At 32.8% G+C, this 22,630-nt stretch overlaps 1 protein-coding gene across 1 annotated transcript; it reads right to left on the minus strand.

Moving 5' to 3' along the window:
- Positions 1-13,919: 13,919 nt before the first annotated feature.
- On the minus strand, positions 13,920-15,014 carry LOC139844520 (dirigent protein 24-like). The gene has a single exon (XM_071834742.1). It carries the CDS (start codon positions 15,012-15,014, stop codon positions 13,920-13,922), a length of 1,095 nt encoding a protein of 364 aa, XP_071690843.1.
- Between the last annotated feature and the right edge of the window lie 7,616 nt (positions 15,015-22,630).

The raw sequence follows: 22,630 nt of genomic DNA on the forward strand, positions 1-22,630 counted from the left end.
AACTATGACTTTGGTTTCGAGGGTTTTTCAGGTGCATGACCGTGGGTAACATGTGGTTGGATCATCATCTCAATTGTTCATTATTTGAAGTGTCTTCAGGAATTTCGAAGGGTTTGAACACCGATCATAATCGTTAATATTCATATGATGTTCTAGGATTTTGAATGATACAAATACTTTTCTGGGTTCTATGAATAGAAATGATGTTCTAGCACAGTTTTGAAGTCAAAGTATAGCTTCGAAAGATGTAGGAATCTAAGAATGATGTCTTTGTTAAATCTTGACTTGGATTTTGATTTGTCAAAATCAAAATATGTAATCAAATTTGGATGAGGATGGTTGTTTTGCTTTTTATATAAGAATATATATTGTTGTGAAAGTAGTGAGTATAGTTGATGATTTGTTGAATCAGAATCGAAGAATGTAAAATATTAATTGTGAATTTATATATCTCTCGGGTATTACCTACCCATTAAAATATTCTCACCATTATCAGTTTGTATAAAAGAATTTTCTTAATTACAATCTTTATGAAAATATACCTACATATATATTTTCTTTAGATGTAATCATTGATTTAATGAGTTAACATAATATTAATCTCATCTGGTTTTTGACTAGGACTAGAATATTTAATCTCTAAAACTTTTAGAAATTACATATTCTCTGCAGAATATTTCTTCGATGAAGTTATGAATCAATACTTCATCGTTTGTTGTTGTTGGTATTCCTTGGTATCTATGGTGCGTATGACGTTGATGTTCAAGGTACATATTGTGATGTTGAGGCTTGAGGTGCAGATGTTGTTGGTGGTGGTAATGGTACTGTTGGTGTTGTTTTCGGTGGTACTGTTGATGCCGGTGATTCTGCTGGTGCTATTCTCCAAAGCCACTACCAGAGCGCGAAGCTCGTTGACTTCTTCTACTACACCGGGATGATTGGCGGTTCGGACGAGCGGATGAATAAGATCCAGAATTTGAGAGAGTATATAATCATGACGAGATATTCTGGAGATGAGAGAAAAAATGGTATTACGAACAGGTTCGCCGGTAAGTGCTTCTGGTTCTTCGCCAAGAGGGCAATGTGGTGGATGGAAGGGATCACCTTCTTCTTGTCTCCAATGATTAAGTAAGCTACGAACCCATCCCCAATTCATCCAGAATAGGTAATGGCTGATTGGTTAATCCATTCCGGTTACACTGTCTTCAGAATTCAGGTGAATATCCATATCGGAATAGCTGTCGGAGTTTAAGGAATTTGAACTAGATGCGGGATCCATCTTGTATAATTAGGGAATTGATGTTTGATATGAATTAGATTATAGGACTTAGATTGATATTCTTCAATACATAATTTACATATGTATATATAATACCAAAATCCCATAAATTACGGAAAAAATTTCGGAAGATGTCAGGAAAAGTTTACAGTAACAGATACGCTAAGATATGAATTTTTGTCTATACACTATTTATGCAATAAATGCAGGAAAACTTGTCTAGACTTAAGAGTGATAAGCATGTAATTTTCGACAAAAAATGATAAGCAAAACTTTTAACATGCAGACACAGTCGAAGTCCAGACTTACTAATGCATCCTAACAACTATCAGTAGACACACTCATTGTGACGATCGCTCCAAATCCATTTGGCCGAATACGTCATTCATTGATTTCATTGCGAGGTATTTGACCTCTATATGATAGGTTTTGTAAACATTGCATTCTTTTGAAAAGGCACACCATAAATGAATATTAATCAAAGGTTTTCGACATCTGATGATTTCTACATATAAACAATCACCTTATATAATAGTTTACAACAGTACTTCCGTTGACAATGCAGTCTAAATAAGGTACATGGTGATGAATTGGTGAATGCAACGTTTTCTTGAAAAATATGCCATGTAAGACTCCATGCACATAGCTTGTCTATCATATAAGCAAACAGCGGAAGACTTCTAGGGAACCTGAGAATAAACATGCTAACAAGTGTCAACACAAAGGTTGGTGAGTTCATAGTTTTAGTGTTTCGCATAATCTGCATATAAAAGTGGATAACAAGATTTCAGTTGTTTCATCCAGAAACGTTTATCAAAATATTCTACGAAATTGAGCACCCTGGTAACTAAACTTAACGTATTTATAATTTGTACCCTTTGTATAATCATCTTAATAATACACGCAAACCAACGTGTACGCTTATCAAATAGCATACGTCCGTTAAAAGGCTAGCGCTCTAGCTCGGACGGGGATATCAAGCCCTATGGATCCATATACTACTACTCGCGCCTACCAGTTCTTATAGCTGGCAGTTAACAGTTACCAAAGCTAAGGGATTTTCGGTTCAAACTCAGCGTAGAATTTAGTATGTACTTGTGTTCGTTGTGTTTAAAATAAAGTGCATGTATTCTCAGCCCAAAAATATAGATTGCAAAAGCAATTAAAAAGGGGGCAAATGAAACTCACGCATATAAATATTGTATATCGGTTAATAAAGCATTTGCATGTATTCTCAGCCCAAAAATGTAGAGAGTAAAAGGGATCTTATGAAACTCACTCAAATCCGTTTTAGTTTTTGTATTCATTTTATAAAACAGCGCATGTATTCTCAGCCCAAAAATATGTATAAAAAGGGATCAATGAACTCACGCATATAAATATTGTATATCGGTTAATAAAGCATTTGCATGTATTCTCAGCCCAAAAATGTAGAGAGTAAAAGGGATCTTATGAAACTCACCTTAGCAGCATATAAAGTCGTTCACCAAAATGTGATCGAAACTCGGATTACCAAATAACCGTAGATCTCAACCTAGAGAACATATGTTGGTCAATAAATGTCTATCAAGCTAGGTCAGGTCATAGTGTATAACAATCCTAATGCTCGAGATCGACATACAAAAGTTATCCAAAGTCGTTTCAAAAAGTCAATTTTGACAATAATTCAACAAAACGAGACGTGCCTTATATATGGACTCATTTACTTGCCTGGTAATATTCAAAAATCCAATTTATCATTCTTACAAACAAGTTTCAAAAGTAATTTCAATCAATGTCAATCATAATTCAATTGATCATATCTTTTAATTCGTTCACCGAAATTACGCGATTTCTAAATGAAAAGTTATTGATTTTTCGCCAGCTTTCCAAAAACATGCATATCATATACCTTTTATCAGTAACATATGTATTTAATTGGTGATTCATCATAAACTGTTTAACGACGAAATTTAGAATACAAGTATGTATAAATATATATACTCGAGCACTAGACATGGATACACAATTAATATATAAAAGTTAAATATGAGTGCTTACGTATCAATATTGAGATTCAATATTGTAGGAAAGTACGTAGACGCAACGGAGATGATAAACACTAGGTTTGATTCACAAATATACCCCCGAACATTACCCATAACCTCCTTGGCAATAACCCATAATTTTCTTAGCTCTATCCCGCTTGAAAACCATTTTGAAAGTGACACGCTCATGACCTCGTCGTAGTATTTTAAGTGATATAATTAGTAATAATAATAATACTACTAATAATAATAAAATAAATAATAATAATAATCTTAATAATAATAATAATAATAATAATAATATTAATATAAATAATAAATAATAATAATATTACAGAGGGAGTAATATAGGTGTAAATATAACTCGAGCAGAAACTGGCATTTTATAGGCAACTTTTTGGAATCTGATGCCCATGCGATCGCATGGGTTTTATGCCTATTTGCCATGCGATCGCATGGCCGTCAGATCCAGCTCACATATTTTTTGTAATTTTGTTTGTCGACATAATTTAATATAATATATATAATATATTTAATTTAAATAATTAATTATATATTATATTAAATTCATGTGCATAGTTGACTTGTAATTTTCGTTCCGATGACTCGTACGTTGTCACTCGACTTATGTCCCGGTTCCGGTTTCTCGAACGCATTTTTGTACGCTTAGAAAACTCGCAATTTACGTTTTGTGACTCGTACCTTTGTCAAAATATAGTCTTAAATTATCAATAAACTATATCATTCAAAGTGTATCTTAAACTTTCGAGTGTTTTGGTTATTTACTTCTATAAATCATTGTCTTGCTATTTGTTAATATATATATAATAACAAATCATTTTATGACCAAGTTAATATATATTTTCAACATTCATAAACACGTTTTAAATATACGTCGCAAGTTATTCATATAATTAATATTCCAACTTATCATATATATTCAAATAAATATTTAAACCAATAAGTTTAATGTACTTTATCAAACAATTAATACATTGCTACGTTTTCAAGTTATAGTAATAACCGAAAGGTATTTGAATATATGAAAGTAGTTCAAAAATTTTGAGATTCAGTTTTACAGACTTTGCTTATCGTGTCGGAAATGTTAATCATACAAAGATTAAGTTTAAATTTGGTCAGAAATTTCCGGGTCATCACACTCATGCAAGACCTGGTTCGCTAGGACCAAAGCTCTGATACCAACTGTGACGATCGCTCCAAATCCATATGGACGAACACGTCATTTATCGATTTCATTGCGAGGTATTTGACCTCTATATGATACGTTTTGTAAACATTACATTCTTTTGAAAAGGCACACCATAAATGAATATTTAAATCAAAGGTTTTCGACATCTGATGATTTCTACATATAGACAATCACCATAAATAATAGTTTACAATAGTACTTCCATTGACAATGCAGTCAAAATAAGATAGATGGTGATGATTTGTGAATGCAACGTTTTCTCGAATAAAGCATGTATGACTCCGTGCACATAGCTTGTATCACATATAAGCAAACAGCGGAAGACTTCTATAAACCTGAGAATAAACATGCTTAAAAGTGTCAACACAAAGGTTGGTGAGTTCATAGTTTTATTGTTGCGCATAATCTGTATATAAAGGTGGATCACAAGATTTTAGTTGTTTCATCCAGAAACGTTTATCAAAACATTATACGTAACAGAGCACCCTGGTAACTAAACTTTAACGTTATAATGATAATTACCCTATTCGTTTTAATACAAGCAACCAACGTGTCATAAACTCAAATAACATACGTCCGTTAAAAGGCTAGCGCTCTAGCTCGGACGAGGATGTCAAGCCCTATGGATCCATATACTATTATTCGCGACCACCAGTCCATATCCTATGTACTGGCAGTTACTAGTTACCAAAGCTAAGGGATTTTCGGTTCAAACTCAGTGTAGAATTAAGTATGTACTTGTATCCATTGCGTTTAAATATATTGCATGTATTCTCAGCCTAAAATTATATATTACAAAAGTAATTAAAAAGGGATCTATAAACTCACCTTAGCAGCACATAAAGTCATTCACCGAAATGTGATCGAAACTCGGAATGCAAAATAATCGTAGATCTCAACCTAGAGAATATATGTTGATCAATACATGTCTAACAAGCTAGGTCAGGTCATAGTGTATCACAATCCTAATGCTCGAGATCGACATACAAAAGTTATCCAAAGTCGTTTCAAAAGGTCAATTTTGACAATAGTTCAACAAAACGAGACGTAACTTATATAAGGATTCATTTACTCGGTTGGTAATATTCAAAAATCCAATTTATCAATCTTATAAACAAGTTGTTTAAATATTAATTGCAGATTCAAAAGCAATTCCAATTAACGTCAATCATAATTCAGTTGACCATATCTTTTGATTCGTTCATCAAAATTACGCGATTTCTAAATGAAAAGTTATTGATTTTTCGCCAGCTTTCTAAAAACATACATATCATATACCTTTTATCAGTAATATATGTATTTAATTCGTGATTCATCATAAGCTGTTTAACGAAAAAATTTAGCATACAAGCATGCATAAATATATATACTCGAGCACTATACATAGATACAAAAATAATATATAAAAGATAAGATATGAATGCTCACGTATCAATATTGTGATTCAATATTGCAGGAAAGTACGTAGACGCAACAGAGATGATAAACACTAGGTTTGACCTTTGACTCATGATCATAACCCCCAAGCAATACCCATAACCTCCATAGCTATAACCCATAATTTCCTTAGCTCTATCCCGCTCGAAAAGCTTGTTTTGAAAATAACTTGCTCATGACCTCGTCGTAGTATTTTATGTATAATAATACTAATAATAATACTCCTAATTATAAGATTAATAATAATATTAATCTTAATAATATTAATAATAATAATAATAATAATAATAATAATAATAATAATAATAATAATAATAATAATAATAATAATAATAAGAAATATAGAGAGCGGAGATTGAGATATGTGTGTGTGTTGAACAAACTGGCCAATTTATAGAATGTTTCTGAATCCTGACTGCCATGCGATCGCATGGGTTTTATGCCTATTTCTCATGCGATCGCATGGCCCCAAAATCCAGCTCACAATTTTTTTGTTGTTTTGTTTGTCGACATATTTTTATAATATATATATAATTTATATTAATTAATTATATATTATATTATATTCAAGTGCATAGTTGACTTTTAATTTTTGGTCCGATGACTCGTACGTTTACGCTCGACTAATGTCTCAGTTCCGGTTTCTCGAATGCATTTTCGTATGCTTAGAAAACTTGCACTTTACATTTCGTGATTCGTACCTTTGTCAAAATATAATCTTAAATTATCGATAAACTATATTACTCAAAGTATAACTTATACATTTTAGTAATTTGGTCATTTGCTTCTATAAATCAACTCCTCGTTGTTTATTAAAATATATTTAATAATATCGAAACGTTTTATATCTAATTCAATTCTATGCATTATCACATTGTAAAATATATATTTTCGTTTAAAAAAATATAAATTTGTATATAATATTTATTTATCAAACGGAACAATAAATGGGTGTTACTATTGTTTACAAAAATAATTTCGAACCTTAATATATATATATATATATATATATATATATATATATATATATATATATATATATATACAGATATGTATATATGTATATATATATATATATATATATATATATATATACATATATATATATATATATATATATACATATATACATACATATATATATACATATAAATATATATATATATATATATATATATATATATATATATATATATATATATATATATATACTTTTTCTATACACGTTGCAAGTTATTTATATATCAAATACAGTCAAAAAGGACAGATTTCTTAAATCAATGTGGACCTCTCAACAAAGACTTATCACAATACTTACGGGATTTATAATTGTTGAAATATCTGCTAATCCAATCGTTGGTATTATCTTCTAATTCCGTAGATGAATATATTAAGCATATATTAAGATAATTACGTTTAATCTAAAATATTATACATTTAATACTTTGTTAACATTTTCAAGTTATAATATATATATACATGTATATATTCATATCCATTTATATATTCGTTCGTGAATCGTCGAGCATAGTCAAAAGGGTAATTGAATGTATGAACATAGTTCTAAAATTTTCGAGACTCAACATTACAAACTTTGCTTATCGTGTCGGAATCATATAAAGATTAAGTTTAAATTTGGTCGAAAATTTTCGGGTTGTCACACCCCCCATCTCTTCTCAACTGCTGATGCAAACGAGAGCTCTACTTAAAACTTCGGGACGAAGTTTCTAATAACGGGGAGGTACTATAACGACCCTCATTTTTCCATTCTATATTTTTCCAATATTAAATGCCCAAACAATATAATTAAAACTTAATGATTAAACTTTAATCAACAATTGTTAAGTGTTAAGAGTTATAAAACATATTAATTAACTTTGTGCAATAATTGACAAGTTAATAAAAGATGAAAATAATAAACTGTTAGTCGACACTCACTGCTAATTAAAATTTATGCATTTATGTAATATTATAACTAATAACCTATAAGTAATAAATAAAAAGTGACATTTATATAAATAATAAAACAATTGGGAACTAAATAAAAAAATATATACAAGTCATGAATTAGTAAAAAGAAAATAATACTTATCATGTAGTAAATGTAAAATAATAATAATAATAATAATAATAATAATAATAATAATAATAATAATAATAATAATAATAATAATAATAATAATGAGATTAAAGAATCTTAAACAATTACATCCTTATGTTGACTAAAAATAAAATAAAATATATATAATATATATATATATATATATATATATATATATATATATATATATGTATATATATATATATATATATATATATATATATATATATATATATATATATATATATATATATATATATATAAACTAGTACCACCTATTGTTGACTAAAAATTATAAAAAAAAATAAAATCATTAATTAGAACATCCTTATATTGACTAACACTCTAATACTTGCACTATATAAACACCCCTAGACTCCTAGTTTCTCATTCACAAATCACACCAAAATCCTCTCTCAAAAACAATCTCTCCCTCTCCCTCTCTTGTGGTATTCAGATCTTCAAGCTTGTTCTTCGTGTTCGTCAAGATTTTCAAGCGTGTTCTTCATTATTTGGGTTATTTGATCTTCATCACCAAGTTTTCTTCTTGTTTCTTGTTAATCTTCATCATAATTTTAACAAGGTATGATCCAAAATCTTAAAACTTTTAAATCTTTCTTTCAATTCATGTTTATATTCATAATCATATTCGTGCATGATCTTAACATTCATATTATTTAGATCCTCAAAACCCTAAACCCTAATCATTAAAATACTACTTTAATTAACTAACCCTAATTAATGAAACCATAATACTACTTATACTATTAATTAACATGTATACACTATTACTATTACTAACACCTATAACCTACTACTTATATTATAACATATAAAAATATTTTGGGATATGTATTAGAGGTGTATAGATCTTCGAACTTTCTTGACGAATGGTTTCTACGAAACTCTAGGCGGAAGGGTTTGGATTTCTGATTTAAAGGATCCTATAGCTCAAGCCCCTAGACCTGAAATGGCCATTCGAAGGGAAAGGGGTGATTGGAAGCTTATCTAATACGGCAAGTATCCTAAAATGAAAAACACTCTTAAAGTATAAACTTTCTAGTTATAGAAACTTACTAAGATAAGAAATCTACTAAAAGTGTAAACTTTCTAAAAATAGAAACTTACTAGGAAAGGAAACTTAGTAAAACGAACTATACTTACAACACTATCATACTTAAACATCTACTTAAACTTGGGCAAAAACACTTACTACTCTTAAATGTCAATAGGTTGACTTTTCTGCTCACTCATCCAACTTTCAATTCCGAGGAATAACTCTCTCTCTCTACTTACTAAGGTGAATTCATAGCCCAACTCTTTATTGCTAGCAAACTTACTTACTTTTATTGAGGTGAGACACATGCTGTTTTTTACATTTTACAACTTAGACACAAGTATCAAACTACTAAACTATGCTATACCCGGCTATGTCCGACTAAGTCCCTATAGTGATATTTTTAATTGCTCTTGAATGCATGCTTAATTATTGGGGGTAGGCCTATCGGGAGTAACGTCCCCGATACATTTGACTAAGTCTTTGTATTACTTAATAATGAAATTAAACCGACAAGTATAAACTACAACTTGTCTTTGGGGCAAACTTGAATGTTTAGTCTAAATATCACGCATTGGCATAACTTTTTGATCTGCGAGATCAACTTTATAAACTAAATCTTGTGGTCTAAAACAACGGTCAAACTTATTTGTTAAACCTATGAACTTCACTCAACCTTTTTGGTTGACACTTTAGCATGTTTTGTCTCAGGTGCTGTTTGATTCAAGCTTTCTTTCTTACTGCTTATGTGATGCTACTTGGACATATGATCAAGAGATATCGCATTATTTACTTTTGCATATTGAACATTTACATTATTGTTATTTCCGACATTGTAACGACATTTCATTTTCCGTTGCGTACTCTCAATAAAGTTTATTTTATCATTTAGTATTGTTCTCGTATATTATAATATGTTGGTTTATTTGATATTAAGTCACATTTCGCCCAGGCCCTAACTGGGGGTGTGATAAGTTATAGCTAGAAAACCAAATTACTTTAACTTCTCTCGTTGATGTTGGTCGTTTCCACTTTTACTAATTGGCGTACTCTTTGATACGCCTACATTTAATAGAATGAATTTAGAAAGATTGGATGAAAAAGTTATCCATGAATTTACAAGATCATTAGACGAAAAAAAATAAAAAAACGAAAATAATCCGACTCACAAAAGAATCCTTGACGTGAAATTTAATTTGACTCACATGCTCATCATGTGAGGTTTTTTCTTCAAGTTTTTCAAGTGTTGGTAAATATCACACAGACACACACACACTCCAAGCATTTGAAACATCTTACCGGTAAATCGTGTTTTCTTATTTTCTATGTTTTTATGTGACATTTTAATTGGATTTTTTAAAAACAACTAATTGGATGTTTCTATGTTTTTTATTTGGCATTTTTATGTGAGAGCATGGTCCCCCAAAAAGTTATTTCTTTAATAGCAAATTTTATACCAGTTTTAGTGACTATATATGATAAATTCAAATATTGGCCCTACCAATTTAAAATTATAACCTACTAGCATTCGGTTTATTTGCAGGCCTGCATGTTTCTTCTGCCCATTGATCTTTTGGGGTTTCAAGAAAAGCGTACAGTTTATTTCCTATCTTATTTTCAATGTTAAAATAATGAATTATTAGATCAATTTGACATTAATTTTGGCATGTTGATGGATTGATCAATTGATGTAATCGATTTGATTTTTTTTTTTTTTATATTTAACATGATATAACTTTAAGATTCGTGGGGTGACAGTATATATTCGGAGGTTCTTCGTTTTAAGATGTTTTTTCTAATAAAAAAGTGGTTATCGCATGTTTTTTTACTAGCGTTTTCGATTGGTACATCTTTAAAATGGACACATGTCTAAATGAACATTATAAAATAGAATAATCGACTTAGTGAACAATAGAATTGAGAAAAATTAAGTACAATTGTATTTATATACAAATGAAACCAATGGTTGGAATGCCAAAAGAGCATGACGAAATGATGGAGGGCGTGGGAGGGTGATAGAATGCGAATGGTTGTCTTAGAGGACACACCGAGGGCGAGGAGAAGAACATACATATGGCAATGGTGTTATAATCTTAAAATTTTAGTGGTTTCAAATGAGGATGGCCTTAAGGGTGTGGTTAGTTAGTTTAATCACTCTCTACATATAACAAGAAATTTCATTTTTTGTTAAATTAATGAGAGTATTCTTATTCATGACGACATATGTTATGGAATTGATATTGTGTCAAATCAACGTCATCTCACTATTTCATTCTCATCACTAACTCATTACATTTCACTACTATTCATCATATACACTTTTTTTTAAACGGGCAAAATTATCATAACACGACGACTCTCTAGAAATTCACTAGAGAACCCGCAAACAAACCGATGACAAAAGGTTCATGAGCCAAAAGGCCCACGAAATCTTACATTTACCTCTACTTATCCCTTTACCATCACATACACTCACATAAATAAATTAATTATTACATTGTATCGTTATAACATAAAACACCACAAAACTATCACCTCACTCCTACAATATATTTATTTTGAAAGTATTTAGAATCACTGGCCAAGCCCGATTACTTTTCACGCACACACGCATTTTTGAACGAAAACTTGAATTGAATTACAGACTTGATCATTAAACCATCTTTAGGGCAAGCAGAGCAAGTCAAAATTCTAAAGTACTTATTAGTAAAACTTCTCCGAGATCGATCCATAAATCAGATAATAGGAGAATTAGAACTTGAGACTGACGGGTCTCATCCCATCCAACACATAAGTTGTTGTATACCACCAAACCACACCACACCATATGGACGGGTCTCCTAAAATATCTTGATATTCAATTTGAAGATCAAGGCCACAAGATTCGCTACTAGTGGTCAGTGGCGTTACCAGGATTTTTATTCACCGGGGGCAAAAAAAAATTAAAACGTAGCATTTTTTTGGGCAAATATGGAGGTTTTGGTACAAAAAAATGGAGGTTTTTAGGCAAATTATGGAGGTTTTGGGACAAAATTTGAAGGTTTGTGGGCAAAATTTGACGGTTTTGGGGTAAAATTTAGAGATTTTTTGGCAAAATTTGAAGGTTTTGGGACAAAATATTTAAGTTTTGGGGCAAAAAAAAAAATTCACCGGGTTCAAAGTCGAAAAATCTAAAATTTTTACAATGAAAATTGTAAATCTACCAGGGGCGGCTGCCCTCGCTTGTCCCTTCATAAAACCGCCCATGCTAGTGGTGCAATGTGACTATTTTTGTTGGAAAGATTAGGATCATCCAGGAGACTTAACCACCCATGCAAATTCGGGCATGACCGTTAAACACCCCCCCCCCTCCCCCCCCCCCCCCCCTCTCCGCTGACCTCGCTGAAGACGCCTGGTTGAAGTCAGGATAACATTCCAATGTTAAATCGAACTCATTAGCCTGAGAATCATAGATTTGATTTCGCAGATGCTTTCGCGCTCACATGAATACATGATATCGGAGCTTGAAGCTTCTAAATTCATGATTTCTGCACAGTCTTGATTAATTATTGCTCTAATCAATCGATTTCTCATTCAACTAGCTTTAAATGATTTGAATTGCTAGTAATTGCTTTGAGATCATGGAAAATAAACTTCTGAAATTTGCTAGGGTTTGTCAAAAAAAAAATTGGTGTTCCTGGTGATAATACTCGAATTACTAATTCGCGTACTGATCTGAACTCGACCAACTCACTAGTTTTGATCATCTGGATATGACTCTAACGAATACTCTGTTCAATGGTGAAAACTTCCATGGATATTGTTCGATTATAATGGATTTAGGTTCAAACTTGAAACTAGGTTTCACAAATCGAACATACTTGAAACCGTAATGATAGAAGCTTCAACAGTTGATCAGATGTAATCAAGATTTGATTACATGATGAGAGTAGAATAGCATTGGTCAGTGTCCATTTTTAATATGTCTTAGATCAGAATTTGGTTTCAGCAGCAGCAGTAGGCTAGATGATAATGAGGTTGTTCAAAAATAAAGGACATGATCAAGATAATGGTGGTGCTAGTACCTCTATGGGTCATGCAGGTACATCCTACTATGCAACTACTTTTACTTTGTCGTCACAAAATTATATTTCTGGTAAATTCGAATAGATCATTGATAAAGGTGCCTCAGATCACATGTTACTTTATAAAAACATGTTTCATTCAATTTGATCTTTTAGTATCCGATTAATGTACAATTTCTTGATGCTTATACGAAACTGGTTAGAACAATAAGCGAAGTCACGTTAAGTCCTGATTCGACACTTTTTAATATGCTTATCATAGACGGGATATTTCTTTAAATACATTTTCCGTCTCTGTTATGTTTCTAAAACGCTGATAAATGAAAGAATTTTGTTGGCACTTATCTGTTAATAAAGTCCGATGAATACAGAAAATATAACTAATGATGCTTTAATCATCACCTAAGTTAGAATTAGCAAACTGTAAGGTAATTACTACTCTGTGCTGACATGGAATTGAACCATGAAATATGTATCAAATAGTGAGGATGTTGTGCAGTCTACAATTTTCAACTAAGTACTGGGCAAAATTAGATATCTTGTAGTAAAGATATACGGAGTAAAATAGTTTGAAGTAATCACTCATAATATAGCATACAAAAAACAATATGGTAAATTTCAAAAAACAGACAAGTAACACCTTTCATCAATTACAGATCACTCCAAGATACAACAAATGAAGAACAAAGCACTATAAACACAATAACTAGAATCACATAACACAGATATAAAAAAGCTCATAATTTACACTGTTGTGAGGTAGACATTAACATGAACAATGGTTTCAACACCATCAGTAATATGATCATCCACTTGAGGCAGACTTTCAATTGTAGCATACCCTTTAGCCTCTTCATATTTCCCAGTTCCACCAATCACAGCAATATGCGATATCTCTGAAGCTGTTCGATGGACCCCGAAAAAGCTAATCGAATCATCCACTTCATGATCGCTACCATGGAAAAGTGTAGTGAGTGCGAACGTGTGACTACTTCCGTCCAATGAGCTCGAAAGATAAAACCCCTGTCCTCGGCCAAGCACACCGGTACCAAGCTCGTGTCCTTCGGTTAATTCATTGTCGATAACGGTGATAGACCCGAACATGAGCTGTTCTAGGGTTATGCCAGCTGGAAGTTGACCGGCTGAAACGAAGGGTAGGTTTTTTCCTCCGTTGACAACGTTGTTGTTGCCAGTGTTTTGGAGGACGGTGTTGGAATTTGGGTTGTTTGGGTTGTTGTTACCGGTAAAACCGGCTAAGAACGGGAGGTTGTTGTTGTTGACTATACCGTTAATATTGTTTAACGGGACTCCGTTAGTGATTGGGAAAACTTGACTATTGGGAGTAGAGAAAGGAACCGCGTTAGCATTTGAACTAGCTACTATTCCGGTAACCACCCTACTTGTTGCGTGGGACCCACCTAATACATCGTGCATGAAAAAACTCAAAGTTGGGTGGTCTGCACCCGCACCAACACCAGCACCTACAACGGCCCCCGAACCTCCTGCGGGGGCCACTGGTGCCGCATTAGTGGCTGGTGTGGCAACGGTAGGTGCTACTGGTAGTGGGACAGTGGGCCCCACTACTGGTGCAGGTGCTACGGTTACGGGAATTTGACCACTTGGTAGTGTAGGTGTAGGATTTTCGACAGGGTTATCGATCTCGTCTGTTGGACCATCAGTGGTAGGTTGATCAGTCGGAAGTGGGGCCACAGGAGATACGTCATCTGTCGTATCTGTTAGAACGCGGGCCCCATTGGAAGATTGTAGAGAAATAGCTAGTAAAAAGATGCAGAATGTGGTTTTGAAAATGGTAGAAATGGATAGGTTGGTATTGGCCATTTGTGTGTGTTTTGGTTGGTTGCAAAGGAAAGATTTGGGTTGTTTATGATGAAGGAGAATGTGTGGATTATATAGTGCTTAATTAACTGTGATGATATGTAATGGAGTTGATAAGATGCATGGAGTTGTTTGGTATGGGGTGTTTTGGGTAAACAACTACTTTATATGCATATTTTAATTTGGTCTACTTGAACAACTCAGATCATTACTTTTGGTTTGTTTAGTTTAATCAACAATAAACAAACATTTTAATATCCTTCATCTATATTCTTAAGTAAAAAAGTACAGATACAACATTTTACTTTTATGAATTGTCAAGTACATACATAATCAAATACTCCGTATTATAGTATCGTTGATACTATACCTAGCAAACAGTTTGAGTTGGGTGGGTCAAGTATCAAACGGATCGGGTCAAGTGTCACACGGGTCATGGGTCAAAATGGGTCAGCTTTAAATAGGTCGAACGGGTTGTGTCTAGTTGGGTCGATCCCATATTTCATCTTAGAATTTTGGTTGAGTTGAGTCGAGACCCATTTCAGTTTCGTAATTCAATTTCAATTTCGCGTTGTAAACTAATACTTCAAAGCCAACATGTATGAAAAGAGAACACCTAAACTTCTAAACCACTGATCAAACTTAAATTTAGCCGTTGTGGGACTCTTGACAGTCATATTACTACATCACTTTTATCTGACAAAATAATTACTCCGTAATATATTCGATGTAAACTAATACATATGATAATTGAAAACTATACTATTCGATATCACTCGTTTATGTTTGTGGATTTGATAAAATATGGGTATAAATGATATGATTAGTATGGTTATAACATAGTTTGGGCTATTCTGTTAGAAAATAATGTAGCACTCAGTAAAGGGTATGTTTTTGCATACCGTAAAAGACCACAAGTTGCTTTCACCCAGATTGCCTGTGACCCGTTTTCTTTTCGGTTACCATTTTGTTTTGCAAACTGAGTCATACGACCCAGATTGCCCATGACCCATTTCTTGTCTTTTCACTTTCATCAGTTAGCTTTAGAACTAGCTTGCATCTGTTCTATGATAATGATAGGGAATTTGTGCTTACATATGTATCATCTTTTACATCTTAAATCTTAAATATAAAAAATATATATAATAATATAATATATACAATATTTACCTTTTCCATTGCAAATATGCTCATTTTTAATCTGTTCACTGTACTGTGCATATGTCAGTTTCTTATTCCATTTACTCATACTTATACACTACACATAAATAGTACTTGTATAATCTACCAATTAAGTTGCATTTATGCATACACAAAAGTGAAACAACCTGAACACTTTTAAGAACAAAATCAAGATATATGCGAACAAAGTCGAGAAATAGGACCAATTCTTTTTCAGTCACAGATATGTAAAAACCAAAAAGGTGAGTTGCCTCTGAGTTATTCAACAAATATTTTTTAACTTCAAACTTCACCAGGTATACAACTAATATTCTTTATTCAATTGTGTGAATAAATAGGCTGTAGTGACCAACGAAGCATTGCTTCAATGGTACCGCGGTTACACTTGTGTACTCGCAGGGCTAGAGGTCTCGGGTTCGAACCTCGTCACCCGCTCTAGGAATTGAAACATTATTCCTTGAAGGTGGCCCAAAGGGAAGGTTTTACCGACCCGCTCCGGGACTAAGATCCGGCCCGCCTGCCCCTCGGGATGGTTTAAGGGTCGGATCCTCAGAGTGTGGTTCGGGTTTCCTGCCCGAAAGCGCGTGTGTGTGTGCAAATGATGACTAGGCTTCGGTCCGGACTGATGCAAGCTTGCCTTTCAAAAAAAAAAAATAAAAAAAAAAATAAAATAAAATAAAATTGGCTGTAGTGTGTTAATAATGTACTTATAATATTGACCTCTTAATTAACCTAAGTAAACATCTACTTGAAGGAATATATCTTCTTCTTTTATAGTTTTCATGCTTAATCTAACAGCCTTTATTCTCGCGTATCCATTTGCCCCCTCATATTTCCCAGTGCCCCCAATAACGGCGACATGAGACTCAGACCTTACATCTGCCTGATGTACTCCAAAAAATCTTAATTCATCATTAAAATCGTTGTCGAGAAACGTTGTTGTCATTGACATCATATGACTAGTTTCATTTTCTGAGCTAATAACATACATTCCTTTTGCTTTTCCTAGCAAAGTCAACCCATAAAGATTTGTCTTATCCAATAAGTCAACGTCAATAACATTAACCGTACCAAATTCCAGTTCTTCTTGAAGGATATTCAATGCAGAAAAGCTTATCCCACTTTCGATCCCAGGTATGCCGAACGTTTGACTATTGTCTTCAGTTGGTGGTGTTGTAAAAGGACTTAAAGGTTGACTAGTGACTTCAGTTGTTGGAGGATGATATACTAAGTTGGATTTTAGTACATTTGGCATGTAAAAAGTCATTGTCTTGTGATTGTGATGGTGGTGGCCTCTTCTTGTTGACGGCTGTGGCGGTGGTGGTGGTAGACCGCCAAGGGTTCGGGTGGAAAACGACTGAATGATGGTGGTGAAGAGTAATAACAAAAAACAAGATAGAGTTGATAGGTTAGAAGGTGGTTTAAGCAGTTCCATTGAGAGGCCAAAAGAGGCATTTGTTCAGAGTGTTTTTAGATGCATAAATAAGTATAAAACTTAAAAAAGCTAAACTATAGTGGTTTTGGTTATGAAGTGGGGTGGTTATTGACCCTGAAACTTTTGGCACTGTTTTTTTATTTATTTATTTATTTTTGTTTTGTTTTGTTATTATAAAGGAAGAATTTAAATTTGTTATATTTTAATTAACTAAAATATAATTAATTAGAAGTTGTTTTTCTATTAAATTGACACGTCAGTTTTTTTTCAAAAATAGAGCTTAAAGAAGCATGTCACGTAAGCAGTTTATGATCTTGTTTTATATAATGTAATGTATAGATAGATTGATAATATTGTTTGTTACGTACTTTCCAACTTGAATAGAGTATAATTGGAAGTGTTCAGTTAGTTAACAAATTAAAAAGATGTCATTACACATTATTGTATTAATCAATTACACCATGAAGGATATATATAATCAAACCTCAATTTTGTATATAATTAGTGACATTGGTGATTGATGAAGTCAAAAAGTTTTGTTAGAAAAAATTCTAGTAGGTGGAAGAGTCGACGAAAGTGGTCGGTGAACTCATGGAGGATTGGAGTCCGTACGCGGAATTCTGGTCTGAGAAAAGGTACCCGAGTTTGGGTTCGAGAACTATGAGTCGGTGGATGGACTACGGTAGATGAAAGTGAACTTAGCGTAGGCACACGAGTTGGGTTCGAAAAAAGGCACCTGAGTTTGAGTTTGAAAAATATGAGTCGGTGGATGGACTACGGTAGGCGAAAGCGAACTCATGGAGAAGGGTAGGTGAAGGCGTGTGAGTTCGGGTTCGAAAAAATATGAGTCGGTTGATGAACTACGGTGGGCGGTGGGTGGTGGGCGAGAAAGCATGTTTTCATCCGGTAATTCTGGGACCCACGCACTACGATCGATTACATTATTGATCGTTTACATTATTGCTATGGCCCGCGCACTTATTTAACTTTAAACATAAACCATACACGTTATCTTACATTATTGGTTCCTATGGCCCACATGGCCAGTACATTAAACACACGTATTTACATACAATAATTACAAGGACACGTTACATAATGTTACATTATTGATGAGGTCCACTGGGGTCCACTTATATATTCGTTGTTATCTTTAGTCTACATCTCTCCCACGCTGAAAAAAAGACAAATGTTGGAAATAATGATGCTAGGAATGTGTCTTCTTCTTGACAGTATTCGCAACTGTGCCTTGGTGCCCTGGATATGTGTTTACATAAACGCCTTTTTATATCTTCTGGAAGAGCAGAAAGTTGTCCTGTGAATGCTTCAAAGGGTTCTTCAAAATTGTTGATTAGATTGAGACCTTTTTCATCAATTTTTTCAATAGTGCTTGAGTAGATTAAGACATTTTTGTGAACGTAATTGATTCTCACATTTTCTTGCTGTTCTTGGCCATTTCCTATTTTTGAGGATCCGAAATAAACTCCTGCTAGTGATGACACCAGATGGTCGATTGTTGGAGTTATTTTTAATGCTTCGTCTCTTGTTGGATAATTACCATTGCTTACTCCGAGATATGCTATTGTAAATTATGGGACAAGTAACTGTTGGTCTTCGTTAATATTGGGTAGCTTGAATGCATTCTAAAAAATATTTCTCTTTCTTTTGCAAAATTGTCTCTGTATCTGGTTATTGCTTCTTGCATTCTTTGAAGGAGTTCCTTGATTTCATGAAGTGTTCTTCCATCGATATATAAGGTATCAATTAATCCATGGACGAAATATTCTGATATTGTTAATGGTGATGCATATGGTAAGAAAACTGCTTTAGGGCCAGTTTTCCTATTTTTGGGATAGAACATCATTGTTGCGTAATTTTCGTTGTAATTCACAAGGTTATCCCATAACCTTTGAAAACTGTGTGTGGATGGTTTCTTCTTATCTTCTTTTTCTGTTGTAGAGAGAATACTTTTCATCCTATTCATGGCATTTAAACTTGCTGTTTGACCATTCCCGATCCTAAACGTTTTGCTTCATTGGCTGGTTGAGTCGCTATTGTTTTATATGCTTCATTGAATGCTACCTTTGCTGCTTCTAGAGTTTTGTAACTTTTATGCGTTACGCTTTTGCCTAATATAAACTGATTTGCTGTTGCCCAGTTGTTGTATATTCCTTTGGATGGTCCGTCAAAAATGACATACCATTTTTTCTTTGATTCTTCTGGATACGATGTTTGTTGAGATTGTTCTTCTTCTTCAGTTATTTCATACCAGCTTTGTTTTTTAGGTGTTTCTGGTTCTTCTAAGTTAATGATAGTTGGTTTATGTGGTGTTTGTGAATTTGGTGTTTGTGTTGATGTGGATGATGAGGGTGTTGTTAACGAAAGTGAATCTTCCTTGATTTTTTCTGGGGTTTCTTTTTTGACTGCTTTTTGTTGGGTTAAAATGTTTAAGGTTTCTAGTAATTCCTACTCCTCCCTCTGAAAAATTGATAGTTGTCGTTGCTGTGTTTGAATCTGTTCTCTTTTTTGTTGTAATTGGTGTTGAATCTGCTTGATGACTGCTTCCATTGTTGAAATACCTGCAGAAATATTTTGTATGCTTTTGGTGCTTTTTACTTTAAAAAGCTATTTCATGTACTCGTAAGAGTTGTTTGCTTTTCATATACTCAAAAGAGTTGTTTTCATGAATATGATCTTGTCTTCATCGAGCTTATAATTCATAATGAATATTACTTGAAGATAGATTTTGCATAGAATGTTTGCCCAAAGCAATATGTGCTTAACAGATTACTAGCTTTGCTGAAATTTCTTTAATATTTTTTAAAGAGCTGTTTACTAATTGTTTGTGTATGCTAATAATAGATGATAAAAGTTCTATGCCTTCAGCGTCTTTTTCTTCTTCAAGATATTTTTAATATTTTTAGTTGATTGTGAAATTCTTTCCCAGCTTTCATTTATAAGATTCTTCCAAAGTTTATTTGAAAAATTATTCATTTGAATTTTAGAATCCATGGTAAAACTTTTTTATTATGTTATGCGAAGAGGTGGTACTATTTTATGCCTTTTCCTTGAACTCGATTCTTCTTGATCTGCATAAAATTCTTCTGTATCTTCATATTTTATAGCACTTGTGCTGGCATGTTCATGATTAGTGTCTTGTTTTACTATTTTTATTTTGTTTATATTTTCTAAAATTGTTTCTTTTATTTCTGGAAGTTGTCTTAACGCTAGAAAACTTAGAATTTCTATAATATTATTTAATGTGGAGTTTAATATTTCTACTTTTTCTCCTATAGGTTTTTCTGAAATATTTTCTACATCAATCTTGTAAATTGATTCATCGGGTAAATTTTTTGGTATTTCGAAAAGTGTTTGATTAAATGGTATAAATGGTTTGTTGGATGTGATTCCTTCTTTTCCAATTTTAATATTTGATAAATCCATAAATTTTTAACAAGTTGAATATGACAACGTGGATGAATGGTATTTAATCATTATATGTAGAGATTTAATAGCTCGTTTATAAAAAAGAATCTGTGTTTCTAGATGTGACGATCGCTCCAAATCCATATGGACGAACACGTCATTCATCGATTTCATTGCGAGGTATTTGACCTCTATATGATACGTTTTGTAAACATTGCATTCTTTTGAAAAGACACACCATAAATGAATATTTAAATCAAAGGTTTTCGACAGCTGGTGATTTCTACATATAGACAATCACCGTAAATAATAGTTTACAATAGTACTTCCGTTGACAATGCAGTCAAAATAAGATACATGGTGATGATTTGGTGAATGCAACGTTTCCTTGAAAAATATTCCATGTAAGACTCCATGCACATAGCTTGTCTAACATATAACCAAACAGCGGAAGACTTCTAGGGAACCTGAGAATAAACATGCTAACAAGTGTCAACACAAAAGTTGGTGAGTTCATATTTTTAATGTTGCGCATAATCTGTATATAAAGGTGGATCACAAGATTTCAGTTGTTTCATCCAGAAACGTTTATCAAAAGTTTGTCAATAGATTCTACGTAACAGAGCACCCTGGTAACTAAGCTTTAACGTTATAATGATAAATACCCCATTCGTTTTAATACACGCAAACCAACGTGTCCTAAACTCAAATAACACACGTCCGTTAAAAGGCTAGCGCTCTATCTCGGACGGGGATGTCAAGCCCTATGGATCCATATACTACTACTCGCGTCCACCAGTTCTTATAACTGGCAGTTACTAGTTACCAAAGGTAAGGGATTTTCGGTTCAAACTCAGTGTAGAATTTAGTATGTACTTGTATCCATTGCGTTTAAAATAAAGTGCATGTATTCTCAGCCCAAAAATATAGATTGCAAAAGCAATTAAAAAGGGAGCAAATGAAACTCACACTTTGTAATTATTGTAAAACAGTTATTAAAGCATTTGCATGTATTCTCATCCCAAAAATGTAAAGGGTAAAAGGGATCATATGAAACTCACCTTAGCAGCATATAAAGTCGTTCACCAAAATGTGATCGAAACACGGATTACCAAATAACCGTAAATCTCAACATATCAATATTGAGATTCAATATTGTAGAAAAGTACGTAGACGTAACGGAGATGATAACACTAGGTTTGACTTGCAAATAATACCCATGAATATTACCCATAACCTCCTTGACAATAACCCATAATTTCCTTAGCTTTATCCCGCTCATAAAACTATTTTGAAGGTGACACGCTCATCACCTCGTCGTAGTATTTTATGTATAATACTTAATACTAATAATAATACAAATACTACTAATAATAATAAGATTAATAATAATATTAATCTTAATAATAATAATAATAATAATAATAATAATAATAATAATAATAATAATAATAATAATAATAATAATAATAATAATAATAATAATAATAATAAATATAATACGGAGTAATTTTTAAATTAAAACAGAGGCAGATATCTCGAGCTTTATAGGTGTGGCCTGTCCCTGGTGGCCATG

The sequence above is a fragment of the Rutidosis leptorrhynchoides genome, chromosome 4 (assembly GCF_046630445.1).
Source record: "Rutidosis leptorrhynchoides isolate AG116_Rl617_1_P2 chromosome 4, CSIRO_AGI_Rlap_v1, whole genome shotgun sequence".
Classification (NCBI taxonomy): Eukaryota; Viridiplantae; Streptophyta; class Magnoliopsida; order Asterales; family Asteraceae; genus Rutidosis; species Rutidosis leptorrhynchoides.

Bases quoted from the DNA above. Each gene is read 5' to 3' on its own strand.
- LOC139844520 (XM_071834742.1), bottom strand. From the start codon at position 15,014: ATGGCCAATACCAACCTATCCATTTCTACCATTTTCAAAACCACATTC.